The sequence below is a fragment of the Microchirus variegatus genome (assembly GCF_963457635.1).
Source record: "Microchirus variegatus genome assembly, chromosome: 4".
In the NCBI taxonomy this organism is placed as follows: domain Eukaryota; kingdom Metazoa; phylum Chordata; class Actinopteri; order Pleuronectiformes; family Soleidae; genus Microchirus; species Microchirus variegatus.
Window position 1 is genome coordinate 16,865,062 of NC_139805.1, and position 26,152 is coordinate 16,891,213.

At 42.2% G+C, this 26,152-nt stretch overlaps 1 protein-coding gene across 1 annotated transcript in view; it reads right to left on the bottom strand.

Annotated features, from left to right (window-relative positions):
• Window positions 1-26,152, bottom strand: part of tle2b (TLE family member 2, transcriptional corepressor b) — a gene marked incomplete at both ends in the record, with an annotated part of 74,243 nt that overhangs the window by 10,800 nt on the left and 37,291 nt on the right. The window contains 6 exons of the mRNA XM_083887843.1: window positions 2,422-2,475; window positions 4,571-4,711; window positions 9,047-9,063; window positions 10,878-11,058; window positions 13,374-13,448; window positions 15,580-15,642. Of these exons, the coding sequence (XP_083743969.1) occupies window positions 2,422-2,475; window positions 4,571-4,711; window positions 9,047-9,063; window positions 10,878-11,058; window positions 13,374-13,448; window positions 15,580-15,642 (531 nt within the window). The remainder of the gene's footprint in view (window positions 1-2,421; window positions 2,476-4,570; window positions 4,712-9,046; window positions 9,064-10,877; window positions 11,059-13,373; window positions 13,449-15,579; window positions 15,643-26,152) is intronic.

The following is a 26,152-nucleotide window of genomic DNA, read 5'->3' on the forward strand; positions in this document are numbered from 1 at the left end:
CCTGTAAACACTGGCATATGCCAGTTCAGTCGACATCACCCGAGCTGACAGTTTTGCGGAGAAGCCAACACAGGCAGCGGCAGCCGATAATGAGCTTACATAGCAGCTCTTACCGTTCACCAGGAAACTGCTGCAGCAAGCTGAAGCAGCTACATACCTGCTGACTCATTTCACATCTCGCACACAAACTACACACAAACAAGCCAAGGTTATCACCGGTGAAGGATATTAAAACGAGCAAGCTTAACAAAAAGTATTTCACAGTGCTGCGTTTGACTGTAGAGACTTTATTTGGTACACTGAATCTTCATCTGATTTGAAAATTCATGATCCCTTAAAGCAATTTACGAGCTAAATGGCTTGAAACTACCTAAAATAAAAAAATAAATAAAAAATAAACAACCAAGTATCAAATTATGATATTATGTAATGAGTCCACGATAGAAAGGCTCATCGAGCACATTGCTACCTCCTCTCTCTATTTGTAGTTCTTCTTACTGCTTTTCCAAATCAAACTAATGCTGCCTTCACATGCTGTGGGGAAGATGAAACTTTGTGAAATTGGAACTATGAGTGTGTAACGTTCGAGTGCTTTTGTTGTTGCTGCCGTGAAATGAAAAATAGCTGACACACAGATCACCCTTTAATGCTTATTGGGTAAAACAATATAATAGTTATAAATTAATCAATATAATTATAGGACAGCAATTATAATAAAGGAAGTATTTACCATTTGGGACAAATCTGGTCTTACTTTCTGCCATCTTGAAATGTCAAAGGTTATCTCCACTCACGAACTTCCATCAATCCATTTTCTACCACAATATTCTACACAGGTTTTTTGACTGTGGGAGGAAACTGGAGAACCTGGAGAAAACCCATGCACACACGGGGAGAACATGCAAACTCAATGCAGAAAGACCCTTGTTCTAACCGGGACACGAACATGGGTTTTCTTGCTGCAAAGGTAAGAGCGCGAACCACTACACCTATCGTGTGGCTCCTTACTCGGGAATTCCCACTGGAAATCACATGTGCATGTTACACGTCTGGAGCTCATATTTACCATAATTCCAATAGCATGTGAAGACAGCATGAATACCTGATCTTGCTTTTATGTCCAACGCCAAAATGAAGTGGAAAAGGGAAACAAAAGACCAAAGTTCTTCCCCAAAATGTCACATATATCTATATAAATATTCAGTTAAAAACCTCGGACACTTGCACTTTGGACAAACAGGGACATACAGAGGACAGACGGTGGTTACAAGCCAAGCACATTCACAGCTAAGCATTCGCCCTCCCTACGCACTTAAGGACAGATAAAGACTGCGTGCAACTTCATAAGAAAATCAAAGATATTTTTTTGCATCAACATGTCGAGCTCTTGCACAAGGACAGCTGTGAAAAGATGCGTGGGGAGAGGGTGGGGCGTGAAGCACTGAGTAAGGTAGAAACTTTCTATGGTGGAGGTGACGAGTAAACACTGTTGGAGAAGGTGGAATACTTTGAAGAGGTCAGAAGAAACTATTTAATGATGGAGAAATTTCTCTGGCTGAGATTTATGACTTCAGTGAGAGTGAGTGTGTTCACCAGTGTGTGATGTCTCTGGGAAACTGGCCCATTAATAAATGTCACTGTTGGGCAACAACGAGACAGAAAATAACTACCTCTGTTTCGCCACGTTTTTGTCTGTGGGAAATACAACATTACAACAAAAAATGACTCAAAAGTCACATATTTATTTATTTTCTATTATTGTATGTCCATTAAACAGATTTTGTATAATGAAGTATAATATACCGGGTCAGTTTTGGGAAGTATTTAATTCAATATAATACTTCATCTAATATATAAACATTTTAGCAATGAAATATTGTCATTTCTTTAGTGATCATCCATGCTAGTCTTTACAATTATGTTTAGAGCTGAAACAATTCATTGATTATTAATCGTCAACTATTTTCATAATCGATTAATCGGTGTGAAGCTTTTTTCATGATTAAAACAAGATTTCTGATTGTTTCAGCTTCTTAAATGTGAATATTTTCTTTGTGTCTTTGCTCGTCATAACAAAGAAATCATTAAAACTGAATCATTTTGGTTTGTGGACAAAACAAGACATTCGAGAACATTTGACAAACACTGATCAACGATTTCGAACATTTTCTGACATTTTCTGAACCAAACAATTATTCGAGAAAATAATCGACAGATGAATCGATTAAGAAAATAATCGTTAGTTGCAGCTCTAATTATATTTACACACATAGTAACACATCTGAAATCACCTTATTGGGGTATGTTGCATTATACGGAGTAACATCATTTTAATTTGTCATCTTTTACTAACTGATTAATACTATATACTCTCCTTGTAACTCTGATTTGGTCTCTTCCCATTACAGAGATGGAGCTTACCTCATTGGAAACGTCCACCACAAGATTGTCCTCACTTTTGTCTCCATCGCTGTCCTGAGAAGAACAGAGGGCACACACATTTTTTTTTTATTAAGACAAGACCTTTCCATCACACACACACACTGAAACAGTATTTTTGAATGAGTGTACACACACACACAGAGCGTTGAGAGACGCAGAAGAAAACATGCGCTGATGGGAACGTCGATATCACTGGCTTCTCTTTGCTGCCTGAACGTCGTGCAACATTTAACACAGACACTGACTGTGTGCATCGTATATTCTGACCAAACATCTACTTCACTGCTGCAGAAGTACTTCGATCTGTTTCGCTGTCATTCATGTGAACACACACATAAGCCCACACACACAGGTTTGTGCAGCTATTAGTCTTACCCCCCACGCACACGCACACACACACACACTGTTGCTCTTTCTCCTTCGAATGCACATATTTAGCTTTTTTTGCTTTTCATCTAGCCGTCTCTCTCATTCTCTCCGTCTCTCCCTTCTTTTTTCGGGGGTGAGAACGATGGCACTTAGTCACCATGGCAACAGCGCTTTGATGTGATCATGGCCTGATATTCCTATTGACATCAGTGCGGAGTGACATCAGTACCTAATTATACAGAACCAAAACAGGGCTATGTCTACAGCCTATTCCCAGAAGAGAATTACAGAAACGCGGTGAGAGAGGAGGGGAAATGAGAGAGAAAAAAAAGAAAAACAAGAGTAAAACAAAGAGCAAGAGTGAGACTAAGGAGAGGAGAGAGACCAAGCGATTGCGTTAAAGAGACAAAAAATGATATAAGAGCTACAGGCGACAGAAGAGAGATGGGAGCTGTTATGTGGCTCGACAGAAAGAAAGAGGGAAAACATTCAGGAAGTGGAAGCGATCTCTGCTTGTTCTTGCTGTGAACTAATGTAAAGATTTGGACTGATTTAGCTGCAGGTTGTATCACACGGTGTCAATCAATCCTCTCGACCTGAATCACACAGCGTTCTAGTTCATCACAGCTATCTGCCTTAGACGTCATGCTGGAAAAGGCGCAGACCGGCGCAGACTTTGCAACTCGACTGCGTTCATTCGCGTAACGTGTTTATGTTACTGCCAATCAGAGCTGGAGCTGATAAACATCTATTGCAGAGTCATTTGACCAGGCGCTCCAGAGGGCCACACTGGGATTAATGAAGCAACCCAAGAGCCACAAGTACAAGTGTAAAGAAATAATAAGCATTAAACCAATATTTATATGCAACATGCTGTACACTACCATTCAAAAGTTTGGGGTCACCTATACAATTGTTTTGTGTTTTCCATTAAAAGTCACACTTATAGAAAATATAGTCAAGACACTGACAAGATTATTATATTCAAAATAATATTTTTGCCCTGCTTTCGTCAAAGAACCAGCAAAACTGTTTTCAGCTGTGCTAATATAATTGCACAAGGGTTTTCAAGGGTTTTCTTTTAACGTGATTAGCAAACACAATGTACCATTAGAACACTGGAAATGGGCCTCTATAAACCCATGTACATATTCCATTAAAAACCAGATGTCTGCAGCTAAAATAGTCGTTTACCACATTAACAATGTATAGAGTGTATTTCTGATTCATTTAATGTTATATTCATTGAAAAAAAGAGCTTTTTCTTCAAAAATAAGGACGTTTCCAAGTGACCCCAAACTTTTGAACGGTAGTGTAAATGCTGTCTCTTTGTACGACGATCCACAGATCACATTAGGAGGTTATCATGCATCGTCTGTCTGATTTATTCGTGTTTTGGACATGACATCAATTAAATCAATCAGAATTTGGTGAACGCGAGTGCATTTGATACCGTCACAATGTGAGAGCTGGGCGTGAAAATGTGAAAATAACAGCTGCGTCAAGTGGAAACCAGTGACGACAGTGCTGAGAGGCCCGTATCAGACTTCAGAGAAATATTTAGATGTCCACTCTTTGCCAGTCAACATCGTCTTAGCTTAGCTTCTGTCATCACAACGGCTAACATCACAACCTTGATCTGCCACTTGAGCAAGAGTAAATCTGAGGTAACCCGTGAAACACCGTTGCTCATGTGTGACCTACTCCCATTGCAGACTAAATAGCTAAATGTTAGCAGTGATACAGTACAAATACATACATAGGAGTGCGGTGGGAGAGACTCCTTATCATCACAGCGCCTCCTCTTGGCCTCAGCCCCTCCCTGCGACGAGGAGTAGCCTCCCGATGGACCCTGCCGCTCCTCAGTGGGCTGACTGTCCGTCGATGACACCGACTTACTCTGGAGGGAGATGGAGACACAAACCACAGTGTGAACGCACACTTCGTGAGACGTCACAGCCAAACACAGGCACAAGCAAATCTGAGAAGCACTGCTGCTGCCACTATACAGGTCACAAACACTGCAGGCATAAACTCACAAGTTCACACATTAATTATGACAAACACACACACACATACACACAAGCACACGGCGAGTACAGCAGACGTAAGCACAGGTAAAGACATCACCACAGAAGCACACAGGACAGAATCTAAAGCTAATTAGTGCTCTCCCCCTCGACACACCAGTCCTCTTGTAAAATATGACTCTCATTATAATGCAATAAAGCTGTGCAGGCATATTTACAACACAGCTTGGCCCAGCGCTCAGCTCCCTCCCAAAAAAGCCGCTCAAAGCATTGTGTTGTTTTTACATTGGGGTAGGGGCCAGAGGTTTTTTTTGTTTTTTTTTTGGCAAGGACCACTTGTCGTTCTCTGTCCCCACGTGGGGGAGGATAAGAACAGCGAGGGTTTAACAGAGCAGTGAGTCACACAGGAAGGAGCCCACAAGGCCGACAGGAAGGAGCGCTGACAGAGGCGAGGAGGAACACACAATGGACCTCAGTGCAGCTCAACAAACTTCCCTGTCTTCTTTCTTCTCCTTCTCTTCCGCCTTCGCCTTATTCTCCTCACTTCCTCTAGTTGTCCTTTTTTTCACCTCCTCCTCCTCCAGTTAAAATTCCAACATGTCTAACGAGTGTGGTGCTCTCCAACAAATGCCAATTGATATGCATCTCTCACTGGCCTTTCCCCCCCCTCCTTCCCTCTCTGCCCAAACACCATAATGCTTGGCTAAGTTGAGCATAAACCTCAGCCCATGAGACAACTTATTTTCCTGCTGCTTTACAATCCGCATTGTGTTCTGGCAATTAAATTACGCCAAGGCTTTCACAGCAGAGGGAGAGGGAATGAGTGAAAGTTAAGTCGGTAGCGCTCTTAAATAATTTTCATTTAGCAATAAAAGCCCAACCTTTCCCTCCCTGTTTTTTTTCCATCCCCCTTTCATCTCTTCTCCCTTTGGTAATTTCACTCTAACCCTCCCAACCCCACTCACTCTTTCTCACCGTTATCAACAATTGCGCTGATGAATGCCAACTGTACATCGCAGCAAATTCAGGGAGAAATTGTGCACACGGCTTCCATAAAGCAGAACAATCTGCAGTCAGAGAGAGTGCTTATACGTTCATTTTCTACCACTTTGTTTTTGGATTGTGGGAGGAAGCCAGACACACACACACACACACACACACACACACACACACACACACACACACACACACACACAAACACACAAACACACACACACACACACACACACACACACACACACACACACACACACACACACACACACACAAACACACAAACACACAAACACACACACACACACACACACACACACACACACACACACACACACACACACACACACGCACAAACACGCACACGGAGAATATGCAAAGGTCTCCGGTTCAGATCTTTGCTGCAAGGCCAACAATCGTAGCCACTGCACCGCCGTGTACCCCAAAGCCATAACTTCCAAATTTATTGAGAGGATCACTCCTCGAGATCTATCATCTCATTTTCGGTAGGAAAAAAAAAGAAGTGTCTACTGACTTTCAATCAGCTCTTTGATAACTGCAATAATTCTCATGGTGATTATCAAGGACGTTTAACGACAAGGACATGAATTATGTGACAAACCTGCGGAGATGAGATGAACACTTGTATACGTTTAATGTTACACTGCAGGTTGGATTTATTCTTTCTTTCTTTCTTTCTTTCTTTCTTTCTTTAACGAAACTATGGAACTTAACACTGCAAAGAGTGAGTTTTTATTGGAAAAACAGTGTTCTGGACACGTGTTCTTCCAGAGATTTTTCAGTGTTTGACGCTGCAGCATTCAAACCATTGATCCAACCAATGCATACTATAGATATGTCATTTAAGGACAATCCACAATTGAAATCAATTATTTGGTTATTACTGAACTGACTTCAGATACTGCTATTGTTTTTCTTATTTATGTATTTATTTCCATATTTTCTACAGAAACGAAGGGTGAATTCCAATTCCTTGCTTAACCCTCAATCTTAACCCTCAATCTCAAAAATGTGCGCCTAACCCTAGTGCAAGTGCTGTCCCGATTCTCAGAAAAATTAAGTTGAGGGGCAAGTTTAAGGGCTGTATCGCCCTCAATGTTGAGATTGGCTACAAATTAAGTATTTTCTTTTTTAATAGAGATATAAAAATTATGAAAACCATTGTATTATCTTAGTTTAGGCCCATATTATGGATTACTGACGTCATTGTTGCGTAACGTTTATTTTAATTTTACGATCTTTTGTCAATAGCCGGCCGGTGCGGACAAGTGATCGTTTGCTATCGTTTATTTTTCAATAAGCCGTGGTGTGTGGTAACTGTCAGCTGAATATGTCCGTGGTTGTGGTATTTGTATGAGTATCATCTTATAACTAACTGACAACCCTAATAACTTGACTGAAAAACGGATCGGAATAAATAATCGTGACCCTAAATGTGTTCTTCTTCTTTTTTGGAGTTGACAGACTGGACGCAGCTTTCGCGTTATTCTGCCCCCGCAGTCTGAAGACGTATCTGCATTTAAGGGGTGTCCCATTTCTAAGTGACAAAATAACCCTACGGTGGCCGACAGGGGCAAACGCACTGCAAACCCCAAAACATCAGCAAATAAGAAAACACCGGCAAGTAACAAAACGCCAGCAAATAAGAAAACACCAGCAAATAAGAAAACGCCAGCAAGTAACAAAACGCCAGCAAGTAATAAAACGCCAGCAAATAACAAAACACCAGCAAATAAGAAAACACCAGCAAATAAGAAAACACCAGCAAATAAGAAAACACCAGCAAGTAACAAAACGCCAGCAAATAACAAAACGCTGGCAAATAAGAAAACACCGGCAAGTAACAAAACGCCAGCAAATAAGAAAACACCAGCAAATAAGAAAACGCCAGCAAGTAACAAAACGCCAGCAAGTAACAAAACACCAGCAAATAACAAAACACCAGCAAATAACAAAACACCAGCAAATAAGAAAACACCAGCAAATAAGAAAACACCAGCAAATAAGAAAACACCAGCAAGTAACAAAACGCCAGCAAATAACAAAACGCTGGCAAATAAGAAAACACCAGCAAGTAAGAAAACGGAAGTGCTCCGGGTCTGTGGGGGCGCTGTCGTGCAGGTTTTCGACTGATCTGTTGACTCGCAGTGTTGGGCCAAAACTTTTTTTTAAATAAACTTTATTTAAACTTTTCCAGTACACATATACAAAATACCTCAAATGGAATATAAAATTGCATCTCGTCATTTAGAAAGGATACCTCGATTGTAACCTTGCCTTTATTGCCTTGTTGTGATTGATTTGTTTTCACTGTTGTATTTATTCTCAACAAAGCCTTGTAGATTTTATTTATTTTATTTTAGTTTTGATGAATAGATCGACGAGATGCAATTTTATATTCCTTTGAGGTATTTTGTATATGTGTATATGTGTACTGGAAAAGTTTAAATAAAGTTTATTTAAAAAAAAGTTTGGCCCAACACTGCGAGTCAACAGGTTGGTCGAAGACCTGCACGACAGCGCCCCCACAGACCCGGAGCACTTCCGTTTTGTTACTTGCTGGTGTTTTGTTACTTGCCGGCGTTTTGTTATTTGCTGGCGTTTTTTGGTATTTGCTGGCGTTTTGTTACTTGCTGGCGTTTTGTTATTTGCTGGTGTTTTCTTATTTGCTGGCGTTTTGTTACTTGCTGGCGTTTTCTTATTTGCTGGTGTTTTGTTTATGCTGGCGTTTTGTTACTTGCTGGTGTTTTCTAATTTGCTGGCGTTTTGTTATTTGCTGGTGTTTTGGCCCGAACTGCATCTGCACTGGACTTAAACTGAGTGTTAATCTTGTACTTTTTTGTAGATCTTGTAGATCAACAAAACATTTGTCCCGATGATAAACCATAAACACCTGTTCGTCCATTAACTCAGTTTCTTGTGGGTAATGGGTAAGTGCTGTGAGATCAGATGTTGTTGTGATGTCGGAGAACCTTGAAAAGCTCAAGGTTGATATTGTGATTCTGTTGAGTGCCGAGCTTCTCCCGACCTACAGTAGCTCCAGCAGAGTACACGGAGGCCATTTTACGGCACATCTCAATTTCCCTCGGTTTATCACTGTCATACACACACACACACACACACACACACACACACACAAAGAGACGAACATGACATTTACATCAGTGCACACACGTACACAAACTACTCACCCTGCTGGGCGCTCCCTCTGTGACGGGGCAGAGAACGGGAAGGACATGGAACAGAATGGAGAGAGAAAAGGAGAGAGTAAGAGAGAGGAGAAAGGGCAAAAGACAACGTTTGACGTCAGTCCTTGTAATAATACAAATAATAATGACAACAACAGTAGCTCAATCAGCCAAGGTTAGGCTGAACTCTCACTGCTCTTTTCTAACAACGAAACAGAGCCACTATTGTGCTTGACTTCAGTCTCTGCTCTCTCCATCCATCCCTCTCTCTGTTCTCTGACCAGACAAAGCTTGCCGTCTTCCCCTGCTGCCTCTTTCAGCACTTACTATCTTTTCACTCATTCTTCATCCTCTATGTAGGAACAGAAATACACACAGCTGCAGACATGCGTAAGCTCTCACACAGATGCTTCGCTGACAATATGAACACATCTCTCTTTCTACTCTCATTTATGCCTTTCTCTCTCTCTCTCACCCCTATCTTTTTTTTCCCTTTCCAGCTTTTCGGTTTATTCATGAGAAAGTCTTTTTTGGCTAAATGCCTAAAACAGAGCGCAAAGATAAGATATTCAATCAGGGTGAATGAAAGTTCATTGGGAGAACGACTTGCTCCGACGTTTTTTGCATGAGTGCCATGAAAATGTCTGTCCATATTATGACAGCAAGCTAAGACAGGAAGTTCAAGTTCAGTCCAAGTGGTTAGTTGCTGTACAAATTACAACAAGAGCTGCCTGCCAAACATAATTCACAGCATCAGTCTGCATTTATTTCATCTTAATATATATATATATAATTGTCAGATTTTCCATTACCAGTGCTTTTGACATGTCAGTATGAAATAATTCTGTTGAAAACACAATACAGGTACAAGCGTGTGCATGTCACAAAACAAACGTAATTGGTGTCATATCTTTTTTCTTTCCAACAGAGTTTGCTGCACTACCTCACTTATATCTAGCTTACTAAACAACCTCTGAAAAGGTTCGGTGATGTAACTGATCGGAACGGCCTGAAACACACAGTTTACCCTAAGAACTTTACTTTAAACCTCCAAATCTGTTTTACATCTAATGACAAACAGGCCAGACTTACAGATGTTATATGTTTTACATAAACTACATCACTCACTAATCTTCTATAACGCTTTATCTTCCACATTAGGGTTGCTGGGGGCGCTGGTGCCACATATACTATATTATATATAGTGTTTTTGTTACTTTAAGTTTTTCATCATCTTGCCAGGTCATTAAATTCCATTTTTTTTAATACAATGAACACTTTAACACCTAAGTCTCAAAATGTAAGTCTGTTTTTTTTCTTCTTTTGCTTATATTAACCATAACAGAGCAAGAAAATGTCCTGTGAATAAGTGCTTTTTGCTCATTTTTCCATAATAACTTTAAATATCTGGCAGTTATTTACGGCATGTTAAAATAGTGTATTAACAATTGAAAAAGAAGAGAAACAAAAAGTTTTATTGAGAAAAAACACTGTAGTTGTACACGAACACCAGAAGTATAAACATATATAAAATAACATTTGTTTGGGTCTTGTCCAAACAAATGGACAAAAACAGGCCAAAAAATGCAAACTATGTACAGGCGTTTTTTCCAACTCTCTCCTCTCTGGTGACAAAGAAGATGATTCGCCAGCTTCCTGCAACAGCACGAGTGAAATTACCGTAATAACCACACATTGACTTTAACTCCCAACTTCTCAGGTTTCAGAAACCGTTGGAACTTTTCCGATAGCCCAAACAGTTTGAGTAATTACGGTAATGTGAACATGGCGTCTTCGATACGCTCGGTGTTAAAGGGTTAAAGGTCACAGTTACCTCGAAGATGTTCAGGGTCAAGATGGTTGCGCTCATCTTTGGATGCAAGGTGGGCTGAGACTCCCAAAGCCCCAGTCAGCGCCAGAAGCCCTGAGCCCCCTGCACCCAGGGCCAGGCCTGATGGGTGCGGCGTCAGGGGGATGCCAGGGGCATGGTGAGACAGGTGCTGGAGCTGCTGCTGCTGTGGCCACAGGGAAAGTAGGGGGTGGGGGCAGGAGGGAAGGGGGAGGATGGTGTCATACAAGGAGGGTGGGTGGTTAGAGAAGAGAGGGTAAAAAAGAGAGCAAATGAGCAGAAAAAGGTAACAAAGAACAAAGGGGTATAGGAAGAAGGAGAGAGCAGAGGGAGGTGGGGATCATGCTCGGGAAAAGCGGAGGTGAGAGAGACAGGGGTGAAGAGAGAGAGTCAACATAATGAAATCCTCATGGAGAGCTCAACAGTGAGAGGAAGACGGAGCGGATGTGAAAGAGATTAGCGGATTAGGGGGGTGAGCAAGACGAACACCGATGATGAGAAAGTGAAACAAGGGGAAATAAGTGAAGGAGGAAAAAAAGTAAATGTACAGGGGAAAATAAAGAAGTGGGGAAAAAAGAAGCAGAGGGAGTAAAGGAAGTGAGACAATGAATGAGAATGATTTTGAAGTAAAAGGCAGGAGGTAAAAGGAAAGAAACAGGTCACGGGAAAGCACCGAGAGGGTAGAAAAGAAGAAAATGTATGAGTCACAGAGTAAACGATGGGGGCAGAAGGAAAGGAAAGCGGGGGGGGGGGGTGAATAAAGGCGAGAAGATGGAAGGAAAGTGTGCATAAACAGCAACAGATAAGACATATCAGAAACAATGGTGGAGAAAAATGAGGACAGGGACACAGACAAAAAAGGCAGGAAATGATCAAAGATTGCAAGAAAGAAAGGGGTGAGGAAATTCAAACAGAAAAATGAAAACGGAGAGGAAAGAAAAAAAGGCAGAAAGAGGAAAAAAACGGATGAGGATAGCGAGAGTGGAGAGCAAAGCAGCAGCTACAGATAAAGAGAGGCTATTATCCTGAGTGGAGCATTATGCTTTGTTTTCATGTGTTGTTCTTTCACGCTAGTGAAACACACACACACACACAATTACACACATCTCAGTGATGACAGCGTCTGTGTTTAGGAGTAGTTGACACACACACACACACAGAAAAACACGCACACACACGTACATTGGCGGCAGGAGTATTTTTTAATGCTGGAAGGAACAAAGGGCTTTAAGTAGACAGTAACGTGATCATGGCTGAGACAAGATCTGGAAAGCCCCATCTACCACAGCACCGTGTGTGTGTGTTTGTGTTTGTGTTTGTGTACATTTGGAGACGACAGTTGGATACTGATCTTTTCTTCATTCAACAGAAACAATTGATTCATATATAATGAACGAGATAATGATGCTGGGTTGCTTGATTGTTGTCGAGAGTGATGTGAAAAGTTTTTTTTGTAGAATCATTCACTCACTAATTTCAAGCACCCATAATAGACACCCATCAATAGCAGAGTCTAAAGGCGGATTTCCACTGAGCATGTTACAGCGGCACGGTTTTGCTTCGTCTTCTGCCCGGCGTCAATGCCCCACCGGGCGCGTTGCCGCAGCGCAGCGGTGCTTTGGGAACCAGCGGTATTTACGGAAGACCACGCAATAATCCTTCTTCTTCTTTTCATTCTCTGACGTGGAAGAACTGTTGATCTGGCGTCATAAATGATTTTAGGTTTCTCCACTTCAACAATCAGTCTCTCGTCGTACATTATGACTCTCCGAGATGCTCTGATTAATTGACTGTTGACCTGGTAGCACCGGTCACGACGTAATGATGATGTGAAGTTGTGACAGGCTATATGACCTGCGTATTGTGTTTTATTTTAAAAGGGGGAGGAAGTGTTTCACTTTAATTCTGTGTCGGACTTGCTGTCTGGTGCGATCTGATCTGCTCTGTTGAGCTTGGCGCGACTCAGCAGCAGTGTCCGGTGGAAATGCTCTCATTGATTAGAATGGAAGCGATCGGCAACGGCGACCGCGCCTGTAACACGCCCAGTGGAAATCCGCCTTAACAGTTATTCGACAAGTTGGAATGGATACTTTAGTATGATGACAATGTGCTTCAAATGTTCTTATCAACATCCAAAACTAGTCTCAGTTGTCTTCATACACACTCTGAATGAGGTGCTTCTTAATATCTAACTGACTGGAACACTAATACACAAGCAAATAACTTCAGTGAATAATTTAAAAATGTTTTCAACAAAAACCTGTGAGTTTGAAGGGTACCAGCTTTCTAATATTAATAACCTGCTTGACTAAATCTCAAGGTAGACTGAGAAACATCACATTTAATGGCAATAGGGTTGAAATAATGTCATATACTTTGTCTCTTAAGTGTCAGTCTAGTCAGAATATAGTTATTTTTTAAAAATGTATTTATGTCGGTGTATGTGTGTTTGTGCCGTCACGACGAAAGGCGGTGACTCACCCCAATAATGGCGTTGAGTTCTGCCATGGTGACCTGCTTCGCTCTCTCCACTGCTTGGACCACCTGTTGCTGGTGCTACACACACACACGCACACACACACACACACACACACAGGAAAAACGCCTTTAACTGAAGAATACCTGACAATTAAAACACTCCAACTGGGCGTTTTATACGTTAAACAGTCATATGTTCACTCTCTCTCTCCCACACACACACACACGCCCAGTGCCACACAAACTCAAATCTCAGTGGTGTTTACACAAAATCCCAGTGTAATCAGTCACACCAACACAAATATGCACACACACACTGAGTCAATATTGATCAAAGTGACAGAGCTCTGACCTTCCCCGTCTCCATGGAGCACATTCATCAGCGCACACTCACACAACCACAGACATAAAGAAGTGTGTCTGTAGATTTGTAGACACAGTACATACTTGCACTTACACACACACACACACACACACACACACACACACACACACACACACACACACACACACATACACACAGACACACACACACCATGGAATCATATTATCACGAAAAAGTCACTCAGTCTTATTTAATCTGCCACAGCAACAGTCACAGTAAATGTATTAAAACAACAATAATCCAGCTTCTCCTGCCTTTCAGAATAAACAACTTCAGACTTTAAGAGGGATCCAAATGCAGAAATGATGATAATGTGCGGAATAAAGGAGACAAATTCATTTTAAGAAGTGGCTCAGTTTAATTTAAAGATTATGACATCTTAATATTTTCCGGGGGAAAAAAAATACACAATTCATTTCTGTCAAAGACTGGGAGCCTTCTTTGTGGAACGCTTTATTTCAGAGTGCGCTCTAATTACCGTCACTAGGAATGTTTTTGGCCCTGATTTCCTGTTCGTCTGTGAGCAGCAGAACGCGGAAAAGAAAACACCTTGAAATGATTATTTGTACAAAGAGTACAGTTGACGGTCAGCTGATGTTTTCCTCCGCTCGAAGCAGAAAAGCCGCTGCAATGTAATTACCACACACTCAAATGATGGACGACAGTGTCGTGCCATAACATGGTGTTGGAGATTTCATTAATTTTTATTGTGCAGAGCAAATAATCATCTCAGTCTGATACCTTCGCACTGACCCGTTTATCCTGTGCCTGACATTTATGAAAACAAAATATCAAGTTGGTTACTACGACGGAGTATTAGGGAGAATAAAGTCATAATATTATTCAAGTTACATTTTTGATTTGGAAAACGTCTCTGACCACAACAGCCTTCGCTACAGGCTGTGACAAACCCAGAGATCCAGATGGATCCTGGCATTTAAAGACTTTTTACTCTCTATTTTTTTGCAATTGTGTATTGTATGTTTTGGGTAACATCTACTGCACATCTGTCTGTCCAGGGAGTGGATCCCTCACCTGTGGTTCTCCCTAAGGTTTCTACCTCTTTCTTTTTCCCTGTTATAAGGTTTTTTTTTCCCCTGGTAGTTTTTCCTTACCCTGCTCGAGGGTCTAAGGACAGAGGATGTTACCAACCCTGTGAAGTCCCATGAGACAAACTGTGTTTTGTAAACTGTGGGCTATAGAAATAACATTTGATTTGATTTGGGCTTCACAAATAAAGAAATACTTAATGTTTTTGTCACAACCGCACCGTGTTATCTTTAACATCAGGACTGAGAAAAGATTCTACGGAGTCCGTAGAGTTACATCATGAAGCTGAATGCATCGGTGTGCTGCTGCTATTTATTAAAAATACATTAGATAATGATAAAAAAGAAACGATATTCTCTTAAAATCACAACTTTATTCTCATAATATTATGATTTTATTAATATTACAAATTTATTCTCAAAAGAATTTTTTTTTTTACTATTCAGTTTGGCCCTAATACTCATTTGTATTATAAAACAATACTTTTTTTAATCCAACTTTTCATGTGCACTTTTCATTTCCAGTCATACTCCTGCATATCTGCAAGCAGCTCACTTTACTCACTTTATGTTGTTTTCTGTGCACTTTCTGTAACCAGCATTGAGTAAATTTGCATATTATTTAAAAGTTATGCACTACAGTTTTTTAGTCGGCATGTGTATCTAATACAGGGATTGCCAGGGAGAACGTATAGACTTGTGATTAGCCCTCTCCTGACTTTGTGTGAGTGTTTTGTGTACACGTGTACGAGTGTCTGGCAGTTGCGACGCTTACCTCTTGAGAGAGGAAAGGGATGATCTGAGCACAGATGGCACTGAGACGCTTGACAATCTCCGCCTGTGATGGAGAGAGGGAGGAAAAAGGAGAGGGTGAAACAGAAGGAGAGAGAGAGCACTGGATACATGATCGTGTCGCAACGCTGTAAGATAACAAGAGCGAAAATGAACACGGAGCATATGATGCGCCTTTACAGCACATTAGACCTCCGCTGGATTATAACACGTTCCTAATGAGCGAGGAGTTCTGTCAGTGACCGCTCAATAAGACTGAGGAGAGAAATGTGGGGCGTGAAAAGCAGCAGAGGCGGAGGAGATGGAGGCAGCATTAGAGTCCCATCACCATCATCTGATCTTTTAGCACCATCACACTCTCATTTAGCAATGACCCGACACTCTTTTCCCTACTCCAGGCGTCCTCTGGCTCTTTCAAACACACACAAACGCACAAACACACATTCACAAAGGAGCAAAAAAAAAACTCTGAGGATTTCTCTCTCTCTCCCTCTCTTCACCTGTCACAGTGGCCTATTCTGTGCCATTACGTTTGTCCTTTTCAGAGCTCGTAAAAAATCTGTAAAAATGCTTCATCTCTGACAGGAAATGATGAAGAACATCTTGCGTGCAGGTTTCTCGTCCCCGCGTTCACCTCTGCACACACGGGTGCGTGCACAAGAACTCACAATCACACAAACATGCACATGAGGCCACACCAGCCACAGATTACAGCTGCCTGTACACATACACATTAAAAGAACACATAAGTCTCTCTCTTTCTATCACACACACATACATATACTGTATACACACACACACACACACACAGTGAACCTCTGCGGTGTGTCTAATTCTATCTGTCTGAGTGCCCTCAGCCTCATTTTGTTCTCTTCTTCACTCAGCCGTTCTCCCTCTTTCTACAACACCTCTCACACTGAGCCATTATTACCCTATTCATCCTCTTCCTCTCATCCCTCTCCACCATCACCCCCTCCCTCCCCTCCCTCGCTCGCTTTGTATCGTTTTCTCCCATCTTTCTATTTTTTTCCCCGAACAATTCTCTTTCTCCCTGCTTTAATCTCAGCCCCCCCACTTTTCCCTCAGCAGACCTTTTTTTTTTTTTTTTTTTTTAATTCTTCCAACATCAGTTGCTTTCTGCCCTCTTTTTTCCAAACTAACATTGCTGTCACACATTTTCTCCATTTTTCTCCCTCTACTACTCTGGCTTCCTCCCATTCTTTCTCTCTGTATCCCTCCATCCTCACTAACACATGTTCCTGACACTTGAGGAAACTGAAGAGGACAGCAAAGGATGTGACTGAGAGCAATGCACTGATAGGGCTGCACACACACACACACAGACACACACACACACACACACACACACACACACACACACACACACACACACACACACACACACACACACACACACACACACACACACACACACACACACACACACACACACACACACACACACACACACACACACAGTAAGTTACAGCCTATTTCAGGATTACTTTATAAACCAGCTATCACAAGACACACACTTCTGTTTTCAAGGACAAACGCAGCCTCATAAGATCAGAAAGTGGCCTGTGACGTTCACCTAGATTTGTGTGCTGTCCATGAAGGGAAGTAAGAGCATAAGAGACATGGCTCCATTCTCACATTACCAGAATAAGCCTTTGTAACAAGTGCACCTATGTTATATTGTTGTCATTGTCATAATAATTCAGAAACCATGGTCATCTATCCCTCTGAGGAAACCCTACAACAGTGAACTCTTTTGTATCTCAATGAGCTGGAATAAATTATTCATGCTGTACTTTATTTTCCTTTTCAACTACCTCAGCAAGACAAAATCTCTCCTGCCAGAGTGGAATGTAATGGCGTGTTTCCACGAGCACGACTCACTCGACTCGCCTCGGCACGGCCCGGCTATTTTTCTTTCCCATGAGTGAGCGCAGAAGAGGCACAAGAATCAAACCGAACAATGCCGATCAGTTTTTAAAGAATGGAACAATCCTGAAAAATGTGGGTTAATCTCCAACATTTAGCCAAGGAAATCAAGGCAATCTCATCATTTAACAGAGGAGTCTGGTGTATTTAGCAACAGCACTGCTGAAAGCATGCGATCGCGAGCCCTACCGCTGTATTCAGTGACTGCTTTACAAGTCACTAGTACTCACTAGTTTGTGTGTGTGTCGCTAACGGCAGTTTCATGCAGCCGTGCTGCGATGACCCCGCCCACGTAGAGGAGGTCACATATATTGTCATGGAAACACCAAACAAACCGTATAGTGGAATGCCAGGCAAATCCTAATTTTCATAGAAATGGACATGTACGTGCAAGCGGAGATGCAGAACGACTCTCTGTGGACATGGAACACACGGACAGTATATATGGAGTGACCTTTAAATTACAGCTGGGAATAAATGAGGAGGACTCACATGTCTGAACCATGACAGTTATTCCAACAGAGATGTTTCAATTGCCATGTTGGGTTTGTTTTTATTACCTTTTTATTTTTAGCTTTTTTCACTATTTCAGTACAGCTCAAACATAAACATGTCACAATTTGATGAACAACCTAATTTGTATCTGCGGCCCCCTTTTCCGTATATTAAAATAAATACTTTATGCAGCGAGTGCAGAACTGAAGAGCTTTTGTTGTTGTTGTTTTATTTTAAAAGTGCTGATTAAGTTGCAGCCCCTCACACACTTTTCCAAAGAAATCTGATTGCCAAGAAGCAGAGTGATTAAATTGTATGTCCCGTTAGATGTTTCCTTCTTAAAATAATCTGAGCTTCAATGCTGAATCTGGGAAATGGTCATCAATTATCTGTCAGAAGTCATTTAATCGTCAGCATATTGCCAAATCCACATATAAGCAGCAACAGCAACTTCATTATTAAAAAAAAACTTGAGGGCTTCCTGTTGACCACTAAGCTCCAGCGCAAAGCATAAACAGTAAAAGCTGTGTAACTTTCATTCATAGCCCTGTATTATGTACTTTAAATCATCCCTCAGTTTTCATTTGCACCATTTTGGTTTCGACTGCACAGGCGGTTGTCCTCGGGCCACAGATCAATTGAGATGACCTGAGTGAGATTTGGCTGCATAATAAAACAGTGTAACTGGACGGGTGCTGCGGCATATGTCAGAACTGAGACAACCGAAAGACCTGACCTCAACATGCTCGGTGTATTAAGCTGCTTCCATTTACTGCTTAACGTGAACAACAATAGAGGAAATAAGGAGTACAAAGACGCAAAATAAGCCCTTTTTTCAGTATTGACAGGTAAAAACACAAAGAAAATAATTTTAATGTATTAATCAATGTAAAATTCTTGTTTTATTGATCAATTAAATCATAATTTAAGCCACAGAAAAAAAACGCTGCTTCACATGACATCAATTCTTTGTTACTATCAAGTCATAGCAAAAATAGCTCCATGCCACCAACTGTCGGTTGAGGTTTCACGGTAACTGGTGTGCTTTACAACACAGAGAAAGTGAGGGGAGTCGAGCTAAAGCGGTCCGAGCTGGGCCAGGTGTCAAAAAAAAACAACACAGCACAGCCTCGTTCTGCAGCACAGCCGAATCACAGCCACAAAGGAGGACTGCCAAAGACCGGCCGGATGGAGAGATGGAGGGATGAATGGATGGAGAGATACAAAGGAAGAGAAGGGGCTGGTCAATAAACACTTGAGGGCAGTTTTGCTGCCAGTTGGCAAACAGACAGGACGGAGCAAGAGAAAGAGAGAGCCTACATGTGAAACAGAGATAAAAGGTAGATGAGGAAGCAGGAAAAAAGGGGGTGGAGTGGAGGGGTGTTTTATATACGGAGGAGCAAAAATCCCTTAAATTATTCTAAAAAAAGATTTTCTAAAAAGATGTGACAGCGGGAGAGGAAATTAAGAAAAAAGGGGGCAGCATGTGTGTGTGAGAGATGTGGAGATAGAGAGACTGGTGGAGCGTTCAGACCTGTCATCTTGTCAGATCATTGGCAGGATGATCATTTCAATCAAACAATCGTTTATATGATCAAAGCGCCGGCGCTGCATAATGATGCAACCTGAGCTATGTGTAACACACACACACACACAATATCCACAATAGAAAACACAAGCACACAAAAATGACAGAAGAAAAACCCACTAGCACTATAATAAACAATCACGTTGAGTTTCCAACAGAGAGCAAAATCACAGCTACAACTTGGCAGAAGTGCATAACTAAGCAGGTCACCTTTTACCAACAGCAACTTGGTAAAAATATATAATAACATATAGTTTACCTTTTGTTGCTAAGTTGTAAAGCGTGTTTGTTTCAGCTTTCAGTCTTTTTCAATCAAACGAAAAGTAAGAAATACTTACTTTAGCCTCATTATCTCAATTTACTGCTAAGTCAGTATGTGGCGTGAATTGCATTGTTTCATACAGCCATAAATGATGCAGCGTCATAAACTCTGACATCTGATCTCCTGCAAATGCTATCAATATTGTAGGTGCTTGTGTTTCCACCTACACGTTTAACCCACAACACAATTGCAACACAGACTCGTTTCGTCTTAGACGGCAATCAAAAGCCGTTCTGGAAAATGTAGAAAATGACTATGTGGTAGACGCTGTTCAGTGAAACACAGTCTCTGCATGTGGAACTTTCCCTCAACTAACAAGCCAGCATCTGATTGCTCTGATAAAGAAAAAGCCTGATTTAGAGGAGGGGGTCTTAATCGAGGAGGATCTGCCCCATAGCTGTTTTCCTTCTGGTGCTTGTGTTTAATAACTGCAGCCTGTTGGCAAGCGTACGAGACGACAGAGGTGATATATTAAGACTTACTGCATAATGCCTTTTAATGAAGACCAGATATTCAGCCAAACTCAAAAGGTGAGACCAACTGACAGTAAACAACCTCGCAGTGTCCTCGTACATTCTGCTCGTGACACAAACATGAACTTAAGAGCGGAACAACAGGGGTAAGCCACTTCCCCGTGAAAGATCAGCATTGTATTTGGTCTCCCAGCATGACAGCGAGCAACACTGTCCACGTTCATCTTGCCAATAAAGCTTGGTGAATTTGAATGTGATGAGTGTGGGTTGAGCTTGGCTCAGGAGGAGGGAGACGGTGCCCAGTGTGCTCGGGCGCTGCCAGCTGTGCCAGCCTCTGAGTCCCACAATGACTGAGTGAGCCAGCTTTATGGGGGGAGCTCTGCAGTGTGTGTGTGTGTGTGAGTGAGATACTCCTCTCCTGACTCTAATAATCGTCTACAAATATCTCTGCCATCACTCTGCTCCCGTTTGGTTGCTTTCATCGCTCCTCTCCCTATGTCTGTTAATACCCCATTCCCACTGGTCAAAAAAAACCCAGAAACAGATTAATCACAGGTTTAAAAACGACAGGTTTTCACCAGTGGGAATGGATTTAATCGGCATTCACTCCCAGGTCAAATGACTCTGAATTGCACGTGAGTTTTTATTGGTTTCTTCTAGGGTGGCCATACGTCTGGATACAGGCCGAAACTATCCAGATTTCAAACACCGCCTCCAGCCAAACACTCACTTGTCCTCCTTTTTGGAGTTGCACTGGAACGCAGCAAAACGTCCAGTGCCCAGAGATCTACGGTCTACCAAGTGGTGTCAATCAAAAATGTCTGATATATCATTGGTTACAAACGGAAACGCGGCCATGCGTTGGTTACGCACGGCTGCAGCTAACGTGACAGAAATGCCAACATGTTTAAATTCTGAATGACGCCTTCAGTGGGTTATGCAATATTTGTTGCTGTGACCTTGATGTAAGTATTCCAGGAAAAGGCGCCGTTGAAAGACAAACTTCTCAGAAAATTGGTGTATACAGTATATCAGAATCACTGTATCATCATACCATCGTTATCATGAACAAAATTGTATTGTACTTGTATTGTATTTGTGTGTCCTCCTATTCCTACGTTATTTACAGCACAGCACTGATGAAGCACATTCGTTTTCCATCCATGTTTGTGCCAAGCCTCCCTTTTTTACAACAGTATTTCATATTTTTTAACTCATTAAACAACTGATCAAAAGAAATTCTAACCACCCTAACATTGTCACTGTGCTCCATGATGTTTTCCCTCCTCTGCCAGGTCATAATTCATGCACAGGTAATGTGAAAAAACACCACACAGGGTTAGACTAACCACTGGCTATGAGGATGGTGTTTGCAGCGTTATATATTTAGCTGCTTCACCTGGATTCAAAAACCCTGGGTCTAACCACTGCTTTTATTGTGAAATAATCTCAAGTATTGCTGGTTTAAAGCCATGAAGAAACACAATGAGCAATAGTGAAGCAACATACTTAAACTCCAGCTGCACCAGCCCAACTGATTGAATGACACAGTCACAATGCTTGGACTCATTCCATTCCATTTCAACATTATGTTCCGTAAGAGCCAAAATGAGTAGCTGATTAAAGCTGCAGCAGCCAGAATCACTATAAAATACTCGGTTGTTAAGTTTCTTCAGTTCTGGATCCTAGCTCTTTGTCCTGGGCTCCTCTAATCAGTCAGGTAAATGTCTACACTTCATAATGATGGCCTCGTAGGATTTTATTCATACTATTCTGCAATTTTGGGCTGCAGTTTGGAGAATATGAGCACTTTGACAACATCACAGTCACCTTGAGGAAATAGTAAGATGATGATTATTCAACAGGAAAGGCAGACTACTAATAGTAATATAAATAAATGAATGAATAGTGGGCCTATGCATAGAGGTTGACAGTGTACCTTATCTAATCTGCCAGTCATACGGCAGCAACTTCATGCATTTAGGCATGTAGACATGGTCAAGACGACCAGTGAAGCTCAAACTGAGTTTCAGAATGTGGAAGGAAGGTGATTTAAGCAACTTTGAACGTGGCATGGTTGCTGCTGCCAGACAGTCTGGTCTGAGGATTTCAGAAACTGCTGATCTACTGGGATTTTCACTCAACAACCAACCGTCTCTCAAGGGGGTTTACAGAGAATGGTCCAAAAGAGAAAGAGAAAATTGCCAGTGAGCAGCAGAGGAGAATGGCCAGGCTTGCTTTGAGACGATAAAAATGTAAGAGTTACTCGCAACACTAGCTCGAACGACCACGTGTAAGAACAAAGGTTTGCAGAAGACAACCTCTGCATGCACGACATGCAAACACCGAAGCAGATGGAGCAGCGGACGATAACATGAGCTCATGAACACTGTGAGTGTAGTTTATGAAGTGATCACTTTGCAGCACCAATGACGCGTAGTTTGTCTGTTTTTGGGCATTGTCACGCTGTACGTGAACTCACACACACACACACAGACACACAAAACACTGGAGCTTATCTCTGTCCCTTGCTTTCTAATTGGACTGCTCTCCCCTCAGTGAACAGTTTAAGGTAAATATTTGTAGCCTGTGATGTTCTAATCACCCACTGATTGGGGTTGAAGACACAGAGCTATTCAGTGACCCCCTCCCCCCCCCAACCACACACACACGCACACGCGCGCGCACACACACACACGCGCAAACACACTCTCCACCACCACCACCTATGCAATCAGCCTTTTTCTTTCTCTATTCTGTTGGCTCATTTTTCCACTTCCACAGCCTCTGTCTCGCTCCCCCTCGGTTTTCCCTCAATACACTTGGCCTTGCTCTTTTGCTCTCTCTCTCTCTGCTCTCCTTATTCTCTCTCATGTCTCTCACTTTCTTGCTCTATCTCTTTACCCTGCTCACCACCCCCCCCAAACAACCCCCCTCCACACACACACACACACACACTTTCTTTTCTTGCTCAGTCTTGTTTTTTCCTCTCTCTCCCTCTCCTCTGGGCAGAGTGCCAGCTCCTCTTCCCTGGCACTAAGCCAACTCCTCTCCTCCTCTTCACTTCCTCCTCCCCTCCCCTCCCCTCCCCTCCCTCCTTTCCTCCATCCCCCTTGCCTCTGATTGATGGCCCCTCTATTCTGGTAGAAAAGGAAGGGAAACAGGAGAGAGAGAGAGAGGCTTGCACACAAAAACACTATAAGGTACACGCGCCTAAGAATTGCGCACACAAATACAACCACACACGCACGCATACACACTCAATACTTTGCTCACAAAATTCATGCCACACGCGCACACACACACACACGCACACAGAAAACCAATCCAAACAGAGCAGAGAGCACTCAAACAATGAGCTGTGTGCAGAGCAAGCAGAGCCTCCCAGCGTGAGACCAACAAGCACACATTACACACACACACATGGAAACACACGTCCTTAGACACATACACACACATAAAGTCATGGATTCAACCTTCAGTGCAGAACCCATACAAGATAGGCAGCAAAGCAGAGAGCAGAAACATTCCGAGTGAAAAATAAAGACAGACAGCTCACTTCTCTTATACAGCAAGCGTGCACACACACGCACACACACGCGCACACACGCACGCACACACACATGCACACACACCCCCACACCCCCCCCACACACACACAGAGAGATTGATTACCAGAACACACCTGTACTATTACAGTATACACATGTACACAGGCATGTAACTGAGGGACATAAGATCCGCGCTTCACACGGCTTGTAGTTTTACAATCAAACAAATCTCCCTCTCTCTTGCTCTGTGTGTCTCTTTCTCTCTCTGGCTATATTATTCACTAAGCCATTAGTCATATTCACACTGTGCCAGCTCACCAGCTTGCATTGACAGACTGCATACGGCTTCAAACTCATGTCATCCGCAATGCAAACGCAATACAAACAGACACAAAGTAGCACATTCGGCCGCACTCTATTTCCACGCACATCAGTGGTGGGCGGTGGGCTGCTCACATGGCGAGGGGTCGGGACAGGGCGCCTGAGCTCCTGGATGCCTGGTGCAGCCTTGAGCTGGCGCACTGTGGAGTTGTACATGACGGGACCCTCAGACCTCTGGTCCCCTACCTATGCTCGGGAATCTGCCCATCTCCTGCCCCCTGGGGATTCCACTGCCAGGGAGCTCTACGTAAACCTCTACCCGTTTGTAGCGGGGTGGTCTGGGGAGGTCCTGGACCTCTGGGCTCCACCTGTGCGTCGAATGGTTTGGCCTCGGTCAGTAGCTCCGTCATCTGGCCCCCTTGGAGCTGACAACTGGATGTCAGCTGACCCTGACATCCAATGACAATCCCTCTACCATACACAGATGCATGTGTCCACACACACACACAGACACGCAGGCTCAGACACCCTTTCTCCATGTGGTTGTTAACAATGCAATATTCTGTGCAATATATATGTATGTGTAGATGTATATGTATACATACATACATATATATATAAAGGTGCTGTATATTTGTTTTTACATTTTCTACATCTCCTTTTACATTAAAAAAAACCAAAACATTTTTATACTATGTATAGATTTTTGAGCTATATATTTATTTATATATAAATGTGTGTTCCTTTTTGTAAAAAAAAACTATCTCGTTGAACCCGCAATATATTTCCAATGTGCCTGGACTGTCTGTTTAAGCACAAATGGCAAATAAAAACCTTGAAACTTGAGTTACTATTGTTGTTGTACTTGTTATTCAAATCAGTGTTGTTATACTCTTAGAACTAAAAGTGCTAAATAGAACCATAAGGTTCTTTGGCTTGTCCTCATAGGAGAACCCTTTTTGGCTCCAGGTGGAACCTTTTTATAAAGGTTTCACCTGGAAACCTTTTGGAGGGTTCCACCAAGAACCCTTTAAAACCCTTTATTCAGGAAAGGGGTTTTAAAGGGTTCTCTGGATCAAAATGGTTCTTACTGGAACATTAGTGTTACCAAGAACCCTTGAAAAACGCTTTCTTCGGAAAAGGGGTTTTCAGAAGAAAATTGTTCCAGGTAGAACCTCAGTGGTCTGTTGTTAACCAGTACCCGTCTTTGGTTCTCATGTGCTTCTCTCTGCCTTGAGCTGTGTACGGCGTCAAAGCAACATTTCAAGCATAATAAATGCAATTAATTCACTAAAATGTTGGTTTATTGGGGCTTCGAGACAAGAGACTTTTGTTTTTGCCTCATTAGGACTGGGCTTAGGTCCTGATGATGATAACATCCCATGATAAAACCAGTGTGTCTGAAACCAAGTCTAAACGAGTATAAGAAAGTAAAAACCAGTCAAAACTCAAACTTATCATCAAAATGCAAAAACACACAAACGCACATACACAGATAATCAAATACGGTGCGCGTGCAGCTATGCAGAGCGAGAGTGACAGGGCTATTATGTTAAAAGGCTAGCTCCATGGGAATTCAATCACTCACTTTCTCATCTCATCTTTCAATATTTGTCCTTTCCTTCCTTCCTTCTATCACTCCTGTATCCTGCCCTCCCCACCCCCCACCAACCCATGCCTCGTTATTCACAAATGAGCTCTGTTACACATGTATGCACAGGCATACACACACACGGCATGAAGCGAGGGAATAGACGGGAAGCGAGATAGAGAGAGAGAGAGAGAGAGAGAGAGAGAGAGAGAGAGATGTCGAAGCTGCACACAAACACAAAGCGCAGGTGCTACATATGCACATCATC